This window comes from Moschus berezovskii, chromosome 26 (assembly GCF_049115385.1).
Source record: "Moschus berezovskii isolate FMDL1 chromosome 26, NW_MosBer_1.0, whole genome shotgun sequence".
NCBI lineage: Eukaryota > Metazoa > Chordata > Mammalia > Artiodactyla > Moschidae > Moschus > Moschus berezovskii.
In genome coordinates this window covers 7,644,925-7,667,290 of record NC_142485.1, presented here as the reverse complement: position 1 = coordinate 7,667,290, position 22,366 = coordinate 7,644,925, and the positions used below count along the sequence as shown (strand labels likewise).

The following is a 22,366-nucleotide window of genomic DNA, read 5'->3' as shown; positions in this document are numbered from 1 at the left end:
TTCAAACACCCACACCGACTCAGCCTGCACTTAAAAAACAACACTCCAGAGAAAACGCATGAGACAGGGGGCCAACTGCACACGGCCGGCAGCCCCAGGCCCGCGCGGCGGCTTCGGGAGGACGGGGGCCCCCGGCTGCACGGCTGAGGCCCGCGTGCGCCCAGGCCCCGGCTCAGCCCACTGAGATCCGGTGCAGAAGGGGCGCCGGGGAAGAGGCTGGTATGGTGTCCCGGGACGGCCACGGAGGGGCAGGGCCCCACGCCTGTCGTGACCACGCCAGTCCCACAGGGCAACCTGGCGACGTTTCGGAACCATCTGATGGGACTGAAGCCCCACGTGGAAGAGGCCCTTCCAAGAAGACTGACGGGACTGACCATGTTTCTGGTAAAGGCTGAGTTTAAAGCTCACAAGGCAGCGAGAAAAGAAACAGGAGGTGGGACAAGGAGTGTCTGGGCCGCAGCTTCGTGGGGTGCTGTGACAACCACACGCTGGCCGGGGTCACCTCTGAGAGCACCGGCCCGCGCCCAGCTCGGGGCACCCACGGGGACGGAGTGTCTGGGCTGCTCAGTCGAGTGCCTCCAGGGCACGGCCAGCGTCTGCAGGGAAGCGTTTCTCTCCAGATACGCGGAGCGCAGACCCGAGCTGGTCCCTCCTGCCGTCAGGCCCCAGCGCTCGCCCCACACCAGGACGGACAGGCAGCCTTGTCCAGGCCGGGGCGAGGAGGGGCTGGCCTCTGCTCCCCACACCTCTGCACTCAGCTGCGGGGCTCTCCGAAAGATCTGTAATGGCTGCGGATAATTTGTTTGCGAACCAAAAGGAAAAGGAATGGGACAGTTTTACTCGAGATTCTAATTGTACCTCAACTGGCTCAGGCGGCCTGCTTCTCTGCAGGAGTTTCTCATCAGAAATTTGACAGGCAGATTTCAAGCGAACTCTGAGATTCACACAGTCAGCTCACTAAGCAGGAGCCCCCAGGCCTGCTTCCAGACTGACGGAGGAGCAGGTTTCCTAGGAAGCTGAGTGGTCTTCTACAGGGCGTAAGGCGTCAGAAGAGATTGAGGGTTATGCGAACCGTGGGCGGGGGGCACAATTAATCCTCAAAAGCCTAGCAATGCCTGCTGTGTCTCTGCCTCGCCCTGAACACTCCACAGTCAGCCACGCTGGCTGCCCAACAGCCCTGGCCTTCACCCCTTGTCCGAGAGCTGGTCTGCACATCCCCGTGTCTTAAGCAGCTCAATAAAACTGGCCGAAGAAGGGAGAGTCAGTCTTGATTGTCTGACAACGCCATCTCTTACCTTCCACAGCTGAGCATCGGCTTAGTGCTGGGAGGACTGTTAAACTTAGGTTTAACCTGAACTAAATGGAGTTGATCCAAGTGAGGCTGTCTCTATATTATGACAGTTTGTATGGTGTGTGTTCATGGGAATTAAAGGAAAAGTTACTCAAAGTTGTTTGTGAATCCAGCCTCAAAACCGGGCAGTCACAACACAAAACGGGTTACCTAGGTTCCCGTGTCAAAAAGCCACCTTTGTTCTTAAACACTGTTAAGAATATTTTGAACCAGGCAGTTATCTTCCCCAGGTTCGAGGGAAGCTCACGGAGCAGGAAGACAAGCGCGTCTGGTGCACTTGCCTAAGCCAGCTAACGTGTACAGGTCTTGCGTCTGCATGTTAAATCTTCAGAATATTTAGCGACATCTGCAAGATGAAGGACAAGCACCCCCCCATCCCCCATCTTCCCATTCCTGACAGGACGCCATGCAGGCTGTGCCCAACCCTGAGGTTTAGGGAATCCAGAAGGAACGCCTCTCACTTCCCTCTCCTGACATTTCTAACGCCCTCCATGGATGGAACAAGATGCAAATTCTGCTTTCCACTGAGAACGCGTCCCTCTCCTGAGGGAGGAGAAGGAGGGGGTCTGAGCCTCGGCAGCACTTTGCTCTCCCTCGGGTCTCGGTCTTCTGCAGAGACGGTGACCCTGACCGGCGCCCACGGACCGTGCAGGACGCAGAGGGGGAGCGCACGTCACAGCACGCGAGGCCGTCTACAGCGAGGAGGATGCACTGTCCACACTGCGATGAGGACGGCGGGCAGAAGCGGGGGTCGTGAGCTATTTAAAAATCATAAATGGTCACTGACTTCACCCAGGTGGAGGGGGGCTTGCCCAGACCACACCCCAGCCTCGCTGCAGAGGTGGGGGGGGCACCTGATGCGAGCGGGCGGCTCACTGGGGAGGGCCTGAATCACCACTGAAACTCAAGTGCAGTGTGTAAACCAAGTCTGCAGGTTTTCCCTAATCCAGCACGACTGTGATAAAGCATGGCTTTTCTTAATGAAAAGTGTTCTAATCAGAAATTATAGGGTCAGTCTGTACGTTTTAGATAGGAAAAAGATTCTGTGAATAAGACTTTCGTCTAGTGAAAAAAGTATCAAAAGTAACACAACTACCCCAATTTAAACATGCTTCCATCAGAAATGTAGTTAAGGAAATGCCAAGTTCAAAAGGATCCCTGGAGTCAAAACTTCTTAAAAACAGACTTTTGGATTCCTTCCTACTAAATGTCTGAGAACTACAGAAATTTACAAACACTTCCGACACACACACAAAGGAGGAGACGGGGGTTGGGGGGCTTACTTGATTAGCATTCCTTGATTGGGCAGCAGTTCCAGATGGATCTTCCCACCTTCCTGAGTTCTCAGGTAGGCGAACTCCTCCAGCATGTCGATATCTGAGGCCAGGGTCAGGGAACCACGTGTGAGAGCCAGGAGCCCTGCTCTCTCGGAGGCCGACATGGGCTCGCAGTTCCTGGGTAACTGGTCCACGGCCACCCCACCAGCAACCTGGGCCTGCCTGAGTCCAAACCAACGATTCCTATGCCAACCAAACTCCCTCCCAAAGAGAATTACAGTTTTCATACAGATGGTTAAACAGTCTGTATGGTCATAAAAACAACACCTTTTGCTTTCTTGATAAAAAATGAAAAAAAGAAAAGAAAAGGGAGGGTGGCAGGGGTGTTATTTCCACCCCTCTACCCAAGGGTTAAGAAACTGCTCTAGGCACCTGGACAGGGATGTCAGGCTCCTTGCAAATGTAAGAGAAGCCAAGTGTGAACACCAGACCTTGGATCCTAAGGTGCTCCTCCCTGATCAGCAGTACCAAGTCCAACACTCCCCGTCATGAAAGCAGGTGCTGGTGGGGCAGCATCTCTGGTGGGCACTCAGCGCACCCGTGACACCTGCTGCTGTGACCATGGACCCCGGGGCCCCTCCCCAGGTGGAGGCCAATGAACGACCACGCCCTGCGGCCCATCCGCCACTGGGCACCCTTCAGGCATGCCGGCCACCTTCCGAAGAAGTCGCTGCAACTGGAAAAGGGACCGGGGCTGCCGACATTCCCGACTCCTCTCTGAGGTCTCTCCTTTCACAAGAGCAACAGCCACGATCCCATCTCGGATCACCACTCCTCCATTCTCCCCACATCACTGACACCACTGTTTCTCCCCCAAAGGGTTCACTCACTCTTGTCCCACGCGTTTATCCTTTAAAAAAACAGTTTCTTCTGCTCAGACAGGGGAAAGGATACTTGTGACGTAATTGAAGAAGTTCTCGTACTGGAAGCTCCCTTGCTGGCAGACCTTACCGACGGCCTTCAGGAAGAGCGCCTCCCCCCGCGGCCACTCGTGCTGCAGCAGGACGATGACGTGGCCCAGCGCCATGTCATCCCTGCTGTCCGTGAAGGCTCTCAGCTGCGGGCACGGGGTGGGGGATGTGGTCACGGGGTGACTGGGGCCGGCGTGGAGGGGACCAGCCAGGGACCCGGCCCCCCAGCGCCTGGGCAGGCGTCCTGGTGGGAGCGGTCACGCAGGCGGGATGGAGGCTCTGAACGTGGGGTGAGGCGGGAGGAAGCTGAGCGCCAGAGGGAAGGATCGGGGGCTTCTCTTAAGGGGCTGGGTGGCGGGTGGAGGGCGGGGAGAGGAGCCCTTGGAGAGAAGGTCTGAGGACACCCGAGGACGGGGCAGGCGGGAGGAGGCAGGAACGCGAAGTGAGAAACCGTCAGAGGGCTTCCTGGTCGGGATCAGCAGCCCTGCCCAGTCACTCCAAGCTGCTTCTGCCGCCCAGTGCAGACCAAGAGCGAGGGCTGGGGATTAGTGCCGAGGCGGTTCAGCCTGTCCACCCCCGGCCGCCCCAGCCCTGCGTTCCGTCAACCGTCCTGAGACGCGCCAGCTCTGGGGGCCTCTGCACGCGGTCATCCTGGTGCCCTCACTCTAGGATGATAAACTCACAGCCCTCTGAGCCCAAGAGCACCTGTGCTCCCATCTACTGCAGCGAGTACATCCCGACATGCAGGCTAATTCGTAAAAGACTGGACATCACGACAGGCAAGGCTACTTGCGTGTCTGCCTCACTGCTACCTGGAGTAATAGGTAATATTGCGCTTCCAGGACAGAGGTTATTTCCTACTCTTCTCTGCCTAGTGGAGCTGACAGTTAATAAATATTGTTTATTCCTCCCACGGCTTCCGTCGCTGTACCAACATGCTGTCAAAAGACTAAACTAACGTGTGCTCAAGGCTCTCAACTTGAGTCACTCCAGATCATCAGAACAATCCTCTGAATTAAACTCCTTTCATGATAATCATGAAACAGTGGAAGCAGTGACAGACTTTATTTTATACCTGGGCTCCAAAATCACTGTAGATGGTGACTGCAGCCATGAAATTAAAAGATGCCTGCTCCTTAGAAAAAAAGCTACGACAAACCTAGAGAGTGTATTGAACAGCAGAGACATCACTTTGCCATCTAAGGTCTGCACACTCAAAGCTGTGGCTTTTCTAGCAGTCGTGTATAGACATGAGAATTGGACCATAAAGAAAGCTGAGTGCTGAAGAATTGATGCTTTCGGACTGTGGTGCTGGAGAAGACTCTTGAGAGTCCCCTGAACTGCAAGGAGATCACAGCAATCAATCCTATAAATCAACTGTGAATATTCACTGGAAGGGACTGATGCTGAAGCTCCGATACTCTGGCCACCCGATGCAAAGACCCGAATGACTAGAAAAGACCCTGATGCTGGCAAGGGAAGGCGCAGAGAGAATGAGATGGTTGGACGGCATCATCGACTCAATGGCGTAAGCCTGAGCAAACTTTGGGAGACAGTGGAGGACAGAGGGGCCCAGCTACTGCAGTCCACGGGGTCGCAGAGAGTCAGCCCGAGGGACTGAACAGTAACAGCAACATGCTGATCAACGTGGCGCTTACCTTGAAACAAGCCAACATTAAGTGCAGGCAGTAGGGCATGATGGCCTTGCTGGTACAAGGCAGAAGCTTCAGATCCGAACCTGAGAAAAGTCCACAACAGGCAAAGGAGACAGCTTAGAGGGGCGAATGATTAAGGTGCTTTCCTGACAACAAGAAGGGCAAGCAGCAGTCACACGGCCTCAAACACAGTAAACCACAATTACACTCAGTGAAGGTGAAAGTGGTTTCTGAATCGTCTCTGGATTTCACGTCTCAATCTAAGTTTCTAAAATTGCTTAAATACCTTTTATTAGGAAACCTTTGAAATATACAGAAAATGACAAGACAATATCACAAACACCAGTGTGCTTTATCACTCAGGTTTCATAAAATGTTGACACTGGGTTTAGTTTTTAGATTTTCATACACAGCATCACAAGTCCAGTTCGCCTTCTGTGAGCCTCTTCTGATCCCTGCCTCCCTCTCCCTGGAAAGAAAGTGAAAGTCGCTCATTCCTGTCCGACTCTTTGCGACCCCATGGACTATGCAGTTCATGGAATTCTCCAGACCAGAATACTGGAGTGGGTAGTCTTTCCCTTCTCCAGGGGATCTTCACCACCCAGGAATCGAACCCAGGTCTTCTGCATTGTGGGCAAATTCTTTACCAGCTGAGCCACAAGGGAAGCCCAAGAATACCTGAGTGGGTAGCCTATCCCTTCCCCAGGGGATCTTTCCAACCCAGGAATTGAACCGGGGTCTCCTGCATTGCAGGCGGATCCTTTACGAACTGAGCTAAGAGGGAAGCCCTGGAGGTAAGGGCTATTCTGAATGAGGAGCTCAGCATTCCTACGTACACTGCGTGCTCGCCATGCAGGACTCTGCATCCATACACCTCAGAGGAACGTTCCTCATGTTTCCAGTCTGCTGTATAAATGGTGTCTCAGCCTGCGCCTCCCTCCACTGATATGACACCTGTGACTCGAGCTTGTTGGTTTTCCATGTTACATAATGTTCTGTTGGTAACACAGACCCCCACTGATTTATCCATTCTTTTCCAGTTAACACTGGCATTTCCCACTTTCACCATTACAAACAGTGCTGAAGTAAACATGCTTATGTATATATGTCTGCATACTTGTAGGAAGAGCAGTGGCTATTTTTCACACCAAGACTTTAGTCCTTTCCTTTATGGGGTGTGTTCCTTCTGTCCTAAATCCTTCTCTACTCCAAGGGCAAGCAGCAGCAAAAACAGAGACACTGCCTTCATGTGGATCCTATGCACACACACTTACACATGTTCACACCGCTGGCCCTGGACCAGCACAGGTTTGAACTGCATGGGACCACTTGTATGTGGATTTTTCAGTAAACACAGTACCGGCATTTTCACTTTACAGATCTCTAAATGAACTAACTGCGGGATTACAGATCACAGCGTGTACAATCAGAAGAACTAGGGTCTAAGCCCTGATCCTGTCCAAACTGTTGCAGCTTCCTGCCTGGGGTAAGTCACCAATTCCGGGTTCTGAGGCAGAGAGAGAAAAGTACCTGGATTTTTGACTACTGGGGGTGGCAGGAGGAGAGAGGGGGTCAGAGCCCTTGGGTTAACTCCTGCATTGTTCAAGGGTCAACTGTATACCTAAAACAAAAGGTTCTTGAAATAAGGTTTATCCATTTTACTGGAGATACATTCATTTTAATAATATATTTACAGCCTATCTCACTAAAAAAGAAAATTTCTAGTTGAAAATCCACGACCCAGGAGGTGAGGGCCCATGTTTGGAAATCACCGATAGGTCTGAATCCAGAAGGGGCACATAATCAGGCAGTGAGATGTGTGACCTGGTCTGCAAAGCTGGTCTTCAAACCGACCACATGAATTTATGCGCCTTCCAGAAGCACATGGGTGATGTGGATCTTCACGTCCTGATGGTCAACACAGCCATCCTTCATGCTCTGCATCCTGATGTAAAATGACAGCTTATTGTTTTAACCTGAATTTCCTGTACTAATGGTAGGTGGAGAATCCTCCCAAGCAGTTTTGGGCAATATTTCATTGACTTTATCTCTAGTATTTTATGGGTTTTGATGTTATTTGATCTAGAGAGTCCTCAGGCTTTGCTACACGGCCAAACATGTAGCTGTGGATAAAGAGGGTTCCTTTCCGACCTTCCTTTTTCTTGCCTATTATGTTGGTGAGAATCCCCAGGAGGCTGCACTGAGGTGCTGGCGGCAGACACCAGCACCGCTGCTGGTCTTGGGGAAAGCACTCAGTATTTCATAGCTAAGAAAGATGTTGCGGAAGTTTTCCTCCTTTCTCTAGTTTACTGAGTTATTTGCTTTTAATTGTGAATGATAAATGCAGACATAATTAAATTCTGTCTGCGTCTATTAAGACAATCTTATGATTTTTCTCCTTTAATCTGCAAATGTGATGAACTGTGCTGATCGGCTTTCCTGGGTTAAACCGTCTCTGCATTCACTCAGCTGTTATGTCTCATCTTTCTTACATGCTGCTGTATTTGCTCATATTTTGTTAAGAATTTTGGCATCTATGACCGTGACAGACCCTGGCCTTTAATGTTCTTCTCTTGTGATGCTCTTGTTTGGCTGTGCTGTCAGGGTTAACGCTGGTCTTAAAAACTGAAGGGATAAGTGTTCTCTCTTCCTCTATTTTCTCAAAAACTACATACAGGATTGAAGTTATTTCTTCCTAAATGCTTGACAGGATTCACAGTGAAGCCAACTGGACCTAGAATTTTCTTTGTGGGAAAGTTTTTGATGACAAATTTAATTTGATAGATATAAAATGTTCTGATTTTCGATTTCATCTTGTGTCCATTTTGGTAAGCTGTGTTTTTGAAGGATTTTTTCCATTTCATCTAAATTGTTGAATTTATTGTCATAAAGTTATTTACAACCTATGCTCTTACTGTCCTTCTGATTTCAGCAGGATCCAGGGTGATGTTCCCTCTTCCATCCCTGATATTGGTCATTTGCAATCACTGTCATTCTGATCAGTCTTGTTACGGGTTCATCAATTTCATTAACTTTTGGCTTTATTAGTTTCCTTCTGTTTTTTTCTATTTCACTGACTTCTGGTCTTGTCTTTATCACTCCCTGTTTTCTACTGGGCTTGGGTATAAGGGTGTATCTTTTTCACCTCTAAGATGGAACTGAGATCTGGACAGTGGGGTCCTCTTCCTTTCCTGTGAAGTGTCACAGCTCAACTTATGTAATTTTTCAACAAATGAGCAACTTGAAGTGAAGCTCAAAGCAGCCTGAGATACGCTGAGAGATCCTTCTCCACTAATCATGACAAAGTTTCCTGCAATTGGTAAAGATCAGAAAAGGAGTTCTCTGATATTCCTCGAAGAGAGCCCATTCAGGAAAGGAAGAGAACGTCGGACAGAGGACAGACACACGGCTGCTTGTGAACCCAGAGCCCAGAGAAGCCTGGCGAGCACTCTGCTTCTTACACAACTTGCCAAGCTCTGCAGACCTCATGGCGTCACCTTGTCAGGAACTGTAGGAACTGTAAAAAAAAAACCTCCCAGCGGTGGGTCCTAGAGCTATTTCTAGAAAATAAAAATAGGATTTGTCGCGGTACCTTTTCTGAACTTGGGCTTTATTCTGGAGGGCTCCTCCTGGGACTTGCCTCCGTCCTGGGTGGGAAGGACCATGTAACACATCAGATCGAGGACCTTCTCACACGCCATCTGGGGAAGACAGGACCAGAAGGAACCAACTGTACATTTCTGACAGAAACCGCGTCTCCTAACTAAAGTCTCTGCAGCACACAGAGGGCCGCCTGGGCACACAGGTGGGGAGCACTGGTGGCCCCAGGACCCCATGTAGTCACTGCTGTTTGCCTGATAGTGAACGTGGAAACATAACTAAGATTAAACCCATGCACTAGACCTTTCAGGGAACATGGACCCACTCTCTGCTGTTAAACAACAAAAGAACAAAACTTAAAAACTAATCGAGTATTAACCAAACTACTAAGGTGTACGACAGCACCGTGGAATCCAAAAGAAGTACACCCCTGTCTTAAAGACATTTCCTAACTCACTGCACAGAGAAATAACAAAATGGGACAGAAAGTAAAGGAGCATAATTTAAAATGAAGTAGAAACACACACACGGTAATAAACTAGCAGGAGAAGTTTTAGGCAGGACGGTTATCCTGATGTAAGCCTTAAAGCAGGGAGGGTTTTTATATGTAGAAAAGAGAAGAAGGGTTTTCAGAGGAAAGAAAGATGCGGGGAGGGCTGTGCACGGGCTTTGGAGTCACTTAAGGGTGTGGTTTAGGAAACAGGTGTGAAACTGGGCAGATGGCACACTAGTGGAGAAGCGGTGGCCCCCGTGCCCCACCGAGCAGGCACTCTCGACCCACAGAGAGTGGGGCGTCACCCTTGGTCCACCCATCAAACTCCAAGAGGGACAGGGTCGCGGAGGGAGCATTCCCTGTGTGTCAGGCACAACCCTCCTATTACCTTCATTATACAGACGAGGAAGTGCAATCTTAAATCCCTGCTTCCCACCCTTTTTCATATCTTGGCACGTCCAGAAAATACTTATAAGGCTGCTTAGAGCTGGAAATAGATGAACCTGGGGCTCAGCTGCCCAAGCCCTAGCTAACCGCCTGGGCTGAGGGGCTGGCATTCCGGCACATACAGCACCACCCATGGCCACAGGGTCATGAGGCTCCAGCTTCGAGAGGTGTGCAGCTGGGCAGCTAAAAACTTAAAACTCTGGAGTAGACAGAGAGCCAATTAAGCGGTAGGGGCAAGAGTGAACTCAGAATTAAATGCCGCCATTCCTCAATACCCATCTCCTGACTTCAGGTACGCAATGGAAAGTAGGAAATTAAATAAAATAGAATCACTATTCTTTTTCACCAGCAGATCAAGTAATAAAATCTAGGCAGAAAGAGCAAGTTTCAAGTAAATATGCATGGGATTAAAAAGCTACTCCAGGGAAAAGAGGAAGCCAGGGTCGCCGAAGGCACCCAGGAGGGTCCCCACACCCGCCAGGCACCCAGGACTCACTCTGTACTCCCCCAGAGCAAAGTGGCAGGTGGCCAGCTGGATGAGTGCCCTCTGATGCTCCAGGGTGCCCTGCCCCGAGATCTGTGGCTGAGGAAGTGATCCCTGGAGAGCTGCCAAGTGGTGCAAGCTGGCGATGGCCTTCTTATATTGACCCTGAGAAAGTCACAACAGCAAGGAGGGAGAAACACGGCCATCAGAAAAAAAACATCCTTTTTTGCTCTTATATTCTATGTGCCTTCATAAGCTGTCCTGAGAAAGTACTCTTTTATGATATGCATCTTCACAAACGATCTTCATACATCCTTTTAAGATCAATACAAAGTAAAATAAATAATTGAATAATAATAATAATTAAAAGAAAAACCTTCCAGGGCCACTAGCAAGCAACTCCAAATCAGGTACTTCTGCTGAACCAAGTGAGAAGGGGAAGGAGACTTAGCAACAGTATCAAACCCACTTAGTTAAAGCCAGTGGAGGATCTGTATGGAGATACCTTATAAACACAAAGATTTTTCTTTCTGGTCTTAATTCTTGAGAGGAAATAAAATAACACAAGCTCTCTGATAAAAGTACATTTTGGAATATGCCGTTTCTTTATAAATTGGAGAAGGAAATGGCAACCCACTCCAGAACCCTAGCCTAGAAAATCCCATGGATAGAGGACCCTGGTCGGCTACAGTCCATGGGGTCACAAAGAGTTGGACACGACTAAGTGACTTCACGTTCTTTCTTTATAAATATCTGACTATTTCTCCTTCATGAAGGCTGGAAGCAGCAACCTGCCCATTTTCACAACAGAGGCCCGAAGCCTCTCTGTCTCGGGACTGAGTCCTCGGTCTCCTCTGGGCAGGTCCCACTCAAGGACAGCAGAGCTGGGCAGCGGGCTCCACTGGAGCAGGGGGGCTGAGCAGGGCTCGCCTTTCACTGAAAAGTAAACCCTGACGTCTACAGAGAGGGTGATGGGACACACCACACGTAACACAGGAGATGTGGGCCTGTCGTTGGGAGCTGTTCTGAGATGATGGGGGAGCACAGTCCCCCGCCAGTGAAGACAGAACACTGGTCTTCAAAGCGGGAGGGAACACACACACACCTTCACGCTGAAGATGTTCTCAGGAAATCATGGTCTTGTCTGGACACAGGTGCTTATAAACACACATTACCTGATAGATGATCATATCGTTGAGGAAGATTCTCAGCCAGAGCCAAGTATCCGTCTTCCACGCCAAACAAATTCTTGTAAATTCTGAGCAAGAATTCAAAAACAAATTTATCAAAGATATGTAACACAGAAGCATCTGATATACCCATCAAGAGAGCAACAGTTACAGAGACAAATTACCAAAACATGGATGCAACTTTAGACTTTGATTCCTAAAACACTGGTCTGAACTTTTAATCAGAGGGTAAAGTTAGGGCAGAATCAAAGTGGCAGTGCCAGTCACTCAGTCGTGTCCGACTCTTTGTGACCCCGTGGACTGTAGCCCACCAGGCTCCTCTGTCCATGGGATTCTCCAGGCAAGAGAACTGGAGTGGGTAGCCATTCCCTTCTCCAGAGGATCTTCCTGACCGAGGGGTCGAACTGGGTCTCCTGCATCTCCCGCACTGGCAGGTGGATTCTTTAACAGCTGAGAACGAATCCTGACCAGTAATGCGTGAGAAACGTTATTAGGCAGTGACACGCACCAAGCATACACCATGCACTAATAAGAGCCGTTCAAAGTGCTTTTCACACATTAACTTCATTCACCTTTTAAGCTACTCTGCTTTCACCTGGTTAAAACAGTCAACACACGACACTAAGAGTTTTATTTATTATTTTAAAAGCTGACCTATAACTAAAGAAAAAAATCCCCTCCAAAAGTCACAAACCTGCTCACAACTCTAGACGTGACAAGGACAAATCGGGTGATGCGGTGTTTACTAGAAAACATGATGACACGCCAGACAAAGCATCGGGAGAGGCACATGCCAGAAGCAGGCCAGGGACCAATGTCCGCTGGCCAAAAGGAAAGTCAGGGCCTTGATCCCAAAGTATAGAAAAATATGCTGGTTAGCCAAGTGCCAGTCATTTTGAAGTAAGGTTGAAATACTCACTAGTGTAAATATCACACAGAGAAACTCCCTCTTATTTACATCTATACTCAAAACAGGCTTCCTGCAGTGTTTGGAATTTGAGCTTTTCACTTTCAGGCAATGGAATTAATGCAGACAGAAGAGTACTGCCGCCTGTAACCTTCGTACATGTGGCTGGAGGAAGATGCAACGCAGGGGGACAGAAAAAGCACAGAACAAACCCAGCAAGCAAAGAAAAAGGCCAGCAATATAAATTTTAAGAGACCAAAAACTCTCCCTCCCACTCCACCCCAACTCTGATTATAACATATTACCCAGTGTAGCAGTTAAGAGGAAAACGGTCATTTGAATATTTATAACTGCTTGTGGATTTCTTGCTCAAAAATGATCCTAAAACATGTGAACTACCATAATCAATTTACTTAGCCATTAGTGACTTGACATTTCGAGTAGAATAATGAATTTTTTTGGTGTGATGATTCCATTTGAAAACTGAAATATCACAACAGGACAAGTACGCCTTACCCTTGTCCAGGAATTCCAGGGAATAGAGGAGCTCCCAGCTCTCTCTGGCCAGCTTGAAGCTCTCCAACACCTCGATGGAGTTAGCAAGTTCTGCCTTGTTGATGACGATGTGACGGTTCCTTCCTTTTGCTGAACAGTCTTCGTCGTCTGAACTCTTAGAGAATGTGAAGAACATGATTAAAGTTACAGAAATAGCCACTGCTGCTGCTGAGTTGCTTCAGCCGTGTCCGACTCTTTGCAACCCCATAGATGGCAGCCCACCAGGCTACCCTGTCCCTGGGATTTTCGAGGCAAGAACACTGGAGTGGGTTCCATTTCCTTCTCCAACACATGAAAGTGAAAAGTGAAAGTGAAGTCACTCAGTCGTGTCTGACTCTTCGCAACCCCACGGACTGCAGCCTACCTGGCTCCTCCATCCATGGGGTTTTCCAGGCAAGAGTACCCGAGGGTTGGAAATAAGTCACTACTTGAACATTATTATGTTTATTGCTGATGTCAACTCGGATTACTGTATGAATTTTATATCAAAGGATACGATCATGAGTATACTAAAATATTTTGAATTTAACAATTTTAAAAGACAATATAAAAATAACAATATTAAAAGATAATATAAAATTTTCATCCTTTCATGCATTCAATTTTTATTTTTAGAATTACGGTTTTCTGATGATAAAATTCTAAGGCTAAATACTAAGGATAAAATACTAAGGTTATGGCAGCTTCACAGTAAAGCTACAGAGTTAAAACTTCTAATAACTTAAAAACATATTAATGTTATAAAAGCCAAAACTTACATTTTTATGTTTAGGGATACACCTTAATTAAGTAGTACCTATTTTAAAGTTTACTTTTTTCCAATACGTGACATTATTTAATTTGCTTTCAAAAAACAATTTGTTGTGTAGTGAAACAAAAATTAAAGCCTGAGTCCTCTGAGAAATAATTGAGAGAAACTGAATTATTAAAAGTGAACTTTTGCTCACTGCATATACCTTCTCCAACAGCCACCCAATGCAAGGTGTCTGGCTAGGAGTCCATTTGTCTGCACTTACTCATTTTATTTAATAATGAAGATTTGTAATTTGCTTTTCATCTCAAATAATATAAAGTCGAAGAAAAAAGAGGGCCTCAGGGAAAGCCAACTATTGTAAATGCCATTGAGTATGGTCAGACTTTTTGCTGAAAACAAGTAAAGAAAATTTCTTGAATCTTCTGTTCCACCAAAGTCATTTTTATTAATTCAATGACCCAAATTAAATTCTCCCTGTAGATTTTTACCCCACTAAGATCATTAAAAAATATGTAGAAATAAACATATCTATGAAACAAAAACAGACTTGTGGTTGTTGGGGGGAGAGGTTGGGAAAGGGAAGGACTGGAGTTTGGGATTAACAGATGCATATACATATATACGTACATACATACATACATATAGGAGACAGAAACAACAAGGTCCTACAGTATAGCACAGGGAACTCTATTCAGTATCCTGTGATAAGCCATAATGGAAAAGAATCTGAAAAGACAATATGTATAACCGAATCAATTTGCTATACAGAAGAAATTGATCCAACATGGCAAATCAACTATACTTCAATTAAAAAAAGTACATATATTTCAGCTAAATATATCCAATCCTCATTTTAAAAAGAAGAACAAAGCTCAGTCAGGCTCACTAAATAGAAAAAAAGAGGACCCAGATAAGCAAGAAACGAAGGAGGAGAAATATCAACCAGTATAGCAGAAAGACAAAAAATTCCTAAGAACATACTATGAAGACATTTTGTTGGCATGAATACACATCAACAAATTGCACAACCTAGCAGAAATGGGCATGTTTCCAGAAACATACAGCCTGTCAAAACTGAGTCAAGAAACACAATCTGAACAGACTGGTCACTAGAAGTGAAATAGAATCTGTAATAAAAAAAAAACAACTCCCTGCAGACAAAAGTCCAGGACCAAGTCATTCTAGGGAGCCACAGCCGCCCTGATACCAAACCAAAGACACTACAAAACAAGACAATTACAAGTCAGTATCTCTGATGAACACAGATGCAAAAATCCTCAACAAAATACTAACAAACAGAATGCAACAACACATATTAAGGATCAAACACCGTGACCAAGTTGGATGCATCTCAGGATCACAGGATGATTCAACATATGCAAATCAATCAATGTAATATACACATTAACAAAGAAAAGACAAAAGCCACATGATCATCTCAACAGAGGCAGAAAAAGCATGTGATAAAACAAATGTCCATTCTTGATCAAAATTCTCACCAAAGTGGGTATAAAGGAACATATCTCAAATGTAATAAAAGTCATTTACAACAAACCAGCAGCCAACATAACACTCAGTGGTGAAAAACAGAGTTTTCCCACTAAAATTTAGAACATTCTCACCACATCTAATCAACACTGGAAATCCTAACTATAAAAATCAGAGAAGAAAGAGAAATAAAAGGCATCCAGATTGGAATGGAAGAGGTAAAACTGTCATTGTATGCTGATGACATGATACTCTATAAAGAAAACCTTAAGGACGCCACACAAAAAAACTATTAACAAATTAAGCGAGGTAGCAGGATACAAGATAAATAGGCAGAAATCTGTTGCATTTCTTTACACTAACAACAGAATATCAGAAAAGGAAGTTAAAAAAAGAATCTCATTTAAAATCATATAAAAAACAAATGAACAAAAACCCCAACAACCTAGGAATAAACCTAACAAAGGAGGTGAAATGCCTGTATGTTGGGAACTCTGTTAAAGGAAAACTGAAGATGATTCAAAGAATGGAAAGATATCCCATGTTCTTGGAATGGAAGAATTAATAGTTAAAATTGCCATACTACCCAAAGTTATCTACAGATTTAATGTGATCTCTATCAAATTAGCTATGATATTTTTCACAGAGCTAAAACAATCCTAAAATTTATATGGAACCACAAAAGACCTAGAATTGCTAAAGTAATTTTGAGGGAAAAGAATAAAGCATAACCTCCCAGGCTTCAGATAATATTACAAAGCTGTAGTACAAAACAGCCTGGTATTGGCACAAAATCAGACGCTAGGTCAATGAGAGTGAACAGAGAGCCCAGAAATAAACCCACATGCCTCTGGTCAATTAATCTTCAACAAAGGTGGTAAGAATATACAGTGGAGAAAAGACAATCTCCTCAGCAAATGGTGTTGGGAAAACTCGACAGCTACATGTAAATCAATGAAGTTAGAGCTCTCCCTTGAACCATACACAGAAATAAACTCTAAACAGCCTAAAAACTTATATATGTAACACATGACGCCATAAAACTCCTGTAAGAGAATATAAGCAAAACATTCTCGGACATTAATCACAGTAATATTTTCTTAGACCAGTCACCCAAGACAAAAGAAATAAAAGCAAAAATAAACAAACTGCACTGAATAAAACTTACAAACTTTTGTGCAGCAAAGGAAACCATACACAGAACGGACAACCAATGGACTGGGAGAAAGTATCTGTATCCAATGGGACCGATAAGGGATTAATTTCCAAAATATACAGATAGTTCATATAATTCATATCAACGAAACAGACAACCCAATCAAAAAACGGGCAGAAGACTTAAAAATATCTTTTTAGAAGACATACAGATGGCCCAAAGGCCCATGAAAAGATGCTCAACAATGCTAATTATTAGAGAAATGCAAACCAAAACGACAATGAGGTATCACCTCACATCAGGCACAACGGCCATCATCAAAAAGTCTACAACAATAAACGCTGGACAGGGTGTGGAGAGAAGGGAGCCCTCCTACATCGTTGGTGGGAATGCAAATTGGTGCACCCACTATGGAGATCAGTATGGAGGTTCCTTTAAGAGACTAAACACAGAACTGCTGTATGATCTAGCAATCCCCTTCCTGGGCATGTATCTGGAGAAAAAAAACTCCATTTGAAAAGATGCATGCACCCCAACGTTCACTGAAACACTATTCACAGCAGCCAAGACATGGAAGCAACCTAAGTGTCTGTCCACAGATGAGCAGATAAAGAAGATGCGGTACCCGTACACAACAGAACATTACTCAGCCACAAACAGGAGTGAAGTAATGCCACACCAACATGAATGGACCCACAGATTATCAAACCAAGTGAAGTCAAGTCAGAGAAAGACAAATACTGCAATATATCACTGGTATGTGGAGTCTAAAAAATGACACCAAGTTATTTACAAGACAGACTCACAGACACAGAAAACTTAGGGTTACCAAGGGGAAGGTGGGGGAGATAAATCAGGAGTCCGGGGTTGACACATGCATACTACTATCTAGAACAGATAACCAACCAGGACCCACTATTTAGCACAGGAAACTATATTCAATACCTTATAAAAACCCCGGATGGAAAAGAATCTAAAGCTCTATCATTGAAACTAACATAACATTGTAAATCAACTATAGTTTAAAAAAAGTTCTACTCCTTAAGCAAAAGAAGGCACTTCCCTCCTACTCCCCACCTTTCTCTGCATTCCGTGACACCCAGGGACCCTCCCCGCCTCACCCTATTTAGCTTCATCTCCTTATCCCCCTCAGTGGTGACACGCTCCTCAATCTCTTTCAAAACCAAAACCTAACTCTCAGGCATCCTGGCTCTCCAGGGTCGTCTCCCACTCACAGATGGGGTACAGAAATACGAGCGGTGTGTTCATTGCTGTGGCAGCTAATGGAATACATTCCTGCCTCAAAATGAGATCAGGAGCTTACGGAAGGGACCTCAGATGCAGGGGGTCGGTATGGAGTTCCAGATGGTCTGTAGAATTTACAGAGACACAAAAGCACATTCTGAGAGAAGACTCTGAGGCTGGAGTCCTGACCACAGGGCAAGTACACGAGTGTGTGTGGGCAGGAACACACTGCCCTCAGGGAGGACCCTCCCCCGCCCCCCACCTCCAGTCGCCTGGCTGGTCACGCGACCAGGTACTCGGGCTTTGGGCAGAACGTCCACACCCCTTCCAGGGGTGGCCTCCACTAGGGACCAGCATTATAAGACATCAGTTAGTAAAGGGATGTCTGTCTGCATTGTGATGAGAAAGCACCCAAGTTTTGGATGCTGGGTTACTGAAAACCAAACACTATGAGTAAACCAGACATGTGAGCTGAGCTCACGGGCCTCCAGGGCCCTTACCATATAAACATATAATCTGTGTGCCCCCTGCCACAATGGGACAGAGCTGGCTGGACCCGCGTCAGATAGGGCAGACTGCGGGCCGGAGCGTGAGAGCAGAGCCTGCTGGTTCGCACACGACAGGTGAAGGCCAGGACGCTCAACAGCTGTCCCATGCCTGGACCCACCCTGGGGAGGGCACAGCGGAGCCTCCCGGCACCAAAGGCCCTGGGGGGCGCAGGCGCCATCGGACAGATGCCCAGGACATGGGGTGGATGAAACAGATGCTGCCAACGGCCCCGAAGACCTTGTGCTCCGGGGAAGGCACAGAGACAGCAAGGCAACCAACCAGGAAAGATTTAAGAACAGACCTCACTAAGGGCCACATAGAATTAAAATACAGGAACAGAGAGTGAAAACAGAGGGCCATTCGGAGGCAGCCTCGGGGAGGAAGACCACCCGGGCTGAGCGCTGAGTGGCGGGACCCAGAGGGGTAGCCATGGGCTGGGCGGAGGCCGGGAAGGGGCTGCAGGCGGCCGGAGGGTCCCCAGCATGGGGCCTGCTCGTGCCTGCTCTGGAACCACAGGAGAGGGGTGGGATTTTATCCTGAGAGTGGCGGGAAGCCGTCAGTGACCGAAGCGATGTCTGGTTCACGTTACAAAAAGAGAAGAGGCTGTGGGCGCTGGAGTGGGAGCAGGGAGCGGGCGGTGACCCAGGTGACCCGTGTCTAGCCAACCGTAAACACGTCATCCGCTAACGATTACACCTGAGAGAATTACCGTGGGTTTTTCTCTTCCCTCGGCCAGTTTCCTCTTCTTATGTATGTGTTTACTGCGATCGATCTCAACCTCACCGTACACATTCGATACGTCCTCCAGGAGAACCAGCGGGACCTGGCTCGGGGCGCTGGGGCCTGCGGACGGAGCAAAAAGAAAGACACTTACAATGCGGGGAGGAAAAGAGTACTTAATCCCAGGGGGAAACCTACTCAAGCACCGTGTGAAACTATGATCACTACCGTCCCAGTTAGCTAAACAAGTAAGCATACGTGTACAGAAATAAAAACTGTGCAGATACACACCTAACTGTGTATACACCCAATAAACGTCTCTCTTGGTGGACAAAGGCAAGTTCCTTTTTTGCGTTTGTTCTTACGTTATTTACCAATATTTTTACAATGATCACAAAGCACAGAAGTACTAACAAAAGAGAAAAACTACAAAGATACACATACATTATTTAAATATATGATAATCTAATAAATCTAAACGTATGCAATATATAGGCAATATGCAAAAATGAGAATTACGTTAGACTGGAAGTATCGTGGGTGTTTCACCCTGTGATGTATCTATTTTTCACATTCTCTAGAATTTATATCCATACATATTATTAAAAAAAATCTTTGTCGGTTGAGAATTTACCATGAAATCTAAGTCAATACTCTGCTACATCTGCTGCTTTTTAAAAAGACGCATTCAATATCTGTATTTAGTTTCAGAATATCACTGATACCATCCTTTGATACAGAAGTTTTTAGTGAAAATATACATAAAAACTAACAGCTCATAAAAGCACTGGCAGTTATTTGGATCCAAGAACAATGTGAAGGTGAACATTTTCATTGTCCTCACCACCCTCAATGAGGCCAATGGTCCGGGACACTCTCAAATTCTTAAACCAACCTTGGAAGAGAGACGGCTGTATGCTGTTGACATACTGGAATGCATTCTTAAAGAAGACCAGCAGAGTAGAATAAACCACTTGGTTTTTGTATTTTGCATGAGCTTCATTATCAAAGTTGTTCATGTATCTGCAGAGATCCTTCATTCTATGCAAAATATCACCATAGCTTCTGAAAGATGAAGGACAACAAAAATTATTTAATTACTCTGAGCTTGTCAGCAAAACGTCGAGAGAAAAGCGCCCATAGAACTGTTACAATCACCGAACCGTTACAACTACCAGATGCAGCTCTGGGCAGGGAAAATCACTCTCTGCTGTCTGCAGATGGAGGCCAATTCCCCTTCTGAATCAGAGCAGCATCAGGACAAGAGCTCCTGACACGAACGTGCCAAGTAGGTTCTCTTTCCTCTAAGCACCAAGGAGAGCTTCAAACTCAACAGCATCTTAAGAGACCATGCTTCTGCTGGAAGTCTTTTAATGAAGTGAAAAACGACACTTCCGCGTAAATACTGAGAGTTACAGAATCTGCTCCAGACAGAGGTGTACCCATATACTGAATGCTTCCAGAAAAAAGCATCTTGTTTTTTAGAGAGAATGCTGTCAAACGATCTGCTGTGCAGTCTTGGAAATGAACGCGTTTTTACCGTCTTCCTTTATCCATCTGCCAGTCACACCTCATCCCAACAACGTTCAAAATCTTAAACAGTCTCTCCCAAGGGTCCACAATCTGGGACGACTTTTCCGTCAGCCCTTCTATTATGTACTTCTGAGAGCTGCGTTTGCTCGGCGACAGTAAATCAGATGTTTCCTGGGCACCTGAGATGTGGGAAAAAAAGCAGTTTACAATTAAGTAACATGACTACTTACTTAAAATAAAATGCTTTTATTACTTATTTTCGGCCATGCCCGCAGCATGTGGGATCTCAGTTCCCCGACCAGGGATGGAAGCTGCAGCCCCTGCACTGGAAGTGCTGAGCCTTAACCACTGGACTGCCACGGATGCCCCACTACTCACTATTTATGTGGCTGGTACTTAGTAGAGAAAAAAAAGGCCTGACTTCCCATGCAAGAGGCAAGAGTACAGAACCTCACACGCTAGTGTCCACCCCTGGTGGAGCAGGAAGGGACCTGTGAGCTGTGGTCCACGTACGAAGCTAACCTTACAGTTTAGCAGCTTCACTGTCTCAATCGAGAGGTAAAACTGGTTCCAGAAAAGTCTTATCTCTTAAGGGTAGTGTTTTTTTTTTCTAGGAACCCTCTTTTAGCAAGACTAATAAACTGGTACATATCCAGAGGAGTATAATCAAAACACTGAGGGATTTCTGAGCTGGAAATTTTACAAAATGAAAGAGTACAAAAAAAGTAAAATAAATTGCAAGCTATTCCCACTTACCTTGATGCTGATTCTCTATTTGAGTCGATCTAGTGACATAATTTATGTAAAATTCTGCGGCTTTGTTCAAGTACTTATAGAGCAAATTGGCAGGCAACCGAACGTCGTGGTTGTTAATTATTAGCGGAAGGACATCACATACTGTTGAGAAGGGAAAACAGGAAAAATGGATTAAGCTGTTTGGCTACTCTTGGATTCTGGCAGAAACAAAGTTTAGTTTTTAGTTCACTTGGCCAAGAGTAGATAGGAAGAAAAGAACACCCTTATGGCACAATTATTTAAAAACTGCAACGTAGAGGGACGCTAGTGGACGGGGTCAGCAAGGAGACGAACACACTACATCACGAGTGACAGGTGTTTATTATTATTGTGTATTATTATTCATTACTATTCACACCCAAATACATGGTTACGTGTATTCTTTCAGAGGTATTAACTATTACATAACAAAAATTTAGAAGTTGTTTAAAATGCTTTCTGAACCGAAAAAATAAACAAGTGATTTAAATCCCATAATATGGAGAATTCCTTTGCTTTCTACGAATGACCTTATTTCTGAAATGACACCTCCAGCACATTCTACTGCCCACAAGGAATTAATACGAGATGCAGTTTTTCTTACCAAATAATTTTCTAAAGCAGTTGACAGGAGACTCTTGTTCCTCAATAGTCTCAGCCTCTAAGAGTGCCTCCCCAAGGCCAACCTGTTCCAAAACACACCTCATCATTTAAATGTGTTAAGTTTCAGATGTCCGAATTACATGAAGAAACAGTGCATCGGATCTACTACATAGTTCGTATTTTCAAACGTCCCTGAGAAACAAGAATTCTCACTTTAAAGGCTAGAAAACAAAAGAATACTTCAGCAACCCTGGCCGGAAGGGAATCCCACGTTCATCAGACCACAGACCAGTGTCATCTTATTCTCCTCTGAACTGGTAAAATTAAAACGCCAATCAAATGTCTAAAAAACTCACTGGGAGCACTGGAGCTGGACAGAATGATGACAGGGCTGCAGAGGTTTCCCTAAGAAACTCGGAGACTGACGTCGTTCCCTACATCAAGGTGTGCTATGCAGACGAAGCTTCACACCTGCGAGAGCTGCCGGCAGCAGCCCGTCCCACAGCCTGGACTGGGCGGGACAGAGTGGTCTGGGTCTTCAGGCCACTGTGCTGTTCTGACGCCCTAGCCCAGTGCAGAGCTGGCTCGTACAAACCCACCAAGACGTCTGCGTT

At 46.0% G+C, this 22,366-nt stretch overlaps 1 protein-coding gene across 6 annotated transcripts in view; it reads right to left on the bottom strand.

Moving 5' to 3' along the window:
* Window positions 1-22,366, bottom strand: part of INTS10 (integrator complex subunit 10) — a 29,509-nt gene that overhangs the window by 2,435 nt on the left and 4,708 nt on the right. For all 6 annotated transcript variants that reach the window (XM_055416682.2, XM_055416686.2, XM_088832687.1 and 3 more), the window contains 12 exons: window positions 21,754-21,835; window positions 21,132-21,272; window positions 20,383-20,554; window positions 19,738-19,907; window positions 18,832-18,965; window positions 12,892-13,045; window positions 11,454-11,536; window positions 10,291-10,443; window positions 8,847-8,955; window positions 5,258-5,337; window positions 3,583-3,745; window positions 2,635-2,728 (listed from right to left, as the gene is read on the bottom strand). In XM_055416682.2, coding sequence (XP_055272657.1) covers window positions 2,635-2,728; window positions 3,583-3,745; window positions 5,258-5,337; window positions 8,847-8,955; window positions 10,291-10,443; window positions 11,454-11,536; window positions 12,892-13,045; window positions 18,832-18,965; window positions 19,738-19,907; window positions 20,383-20,554; window positions 21,132-21,272; window positions 21,754-21,835 — 1,535 coding nt within the window. The remainder of the gene's footprint in view (window positions 1-2,634; window positions 2,729-3,582; window positions 3,746-5,257; window positions 5,338-8,846; window positions 8,956-10,290; window positions 10,444-11,453; window positions 11,537-12,891; window positions 13,046-18,831; window positions 18,966-19,737; window positions 19,908-20,382; window positions 20,555-21,131; window positions 21,273-21,753; window positions 21,836-22,366) is intronic.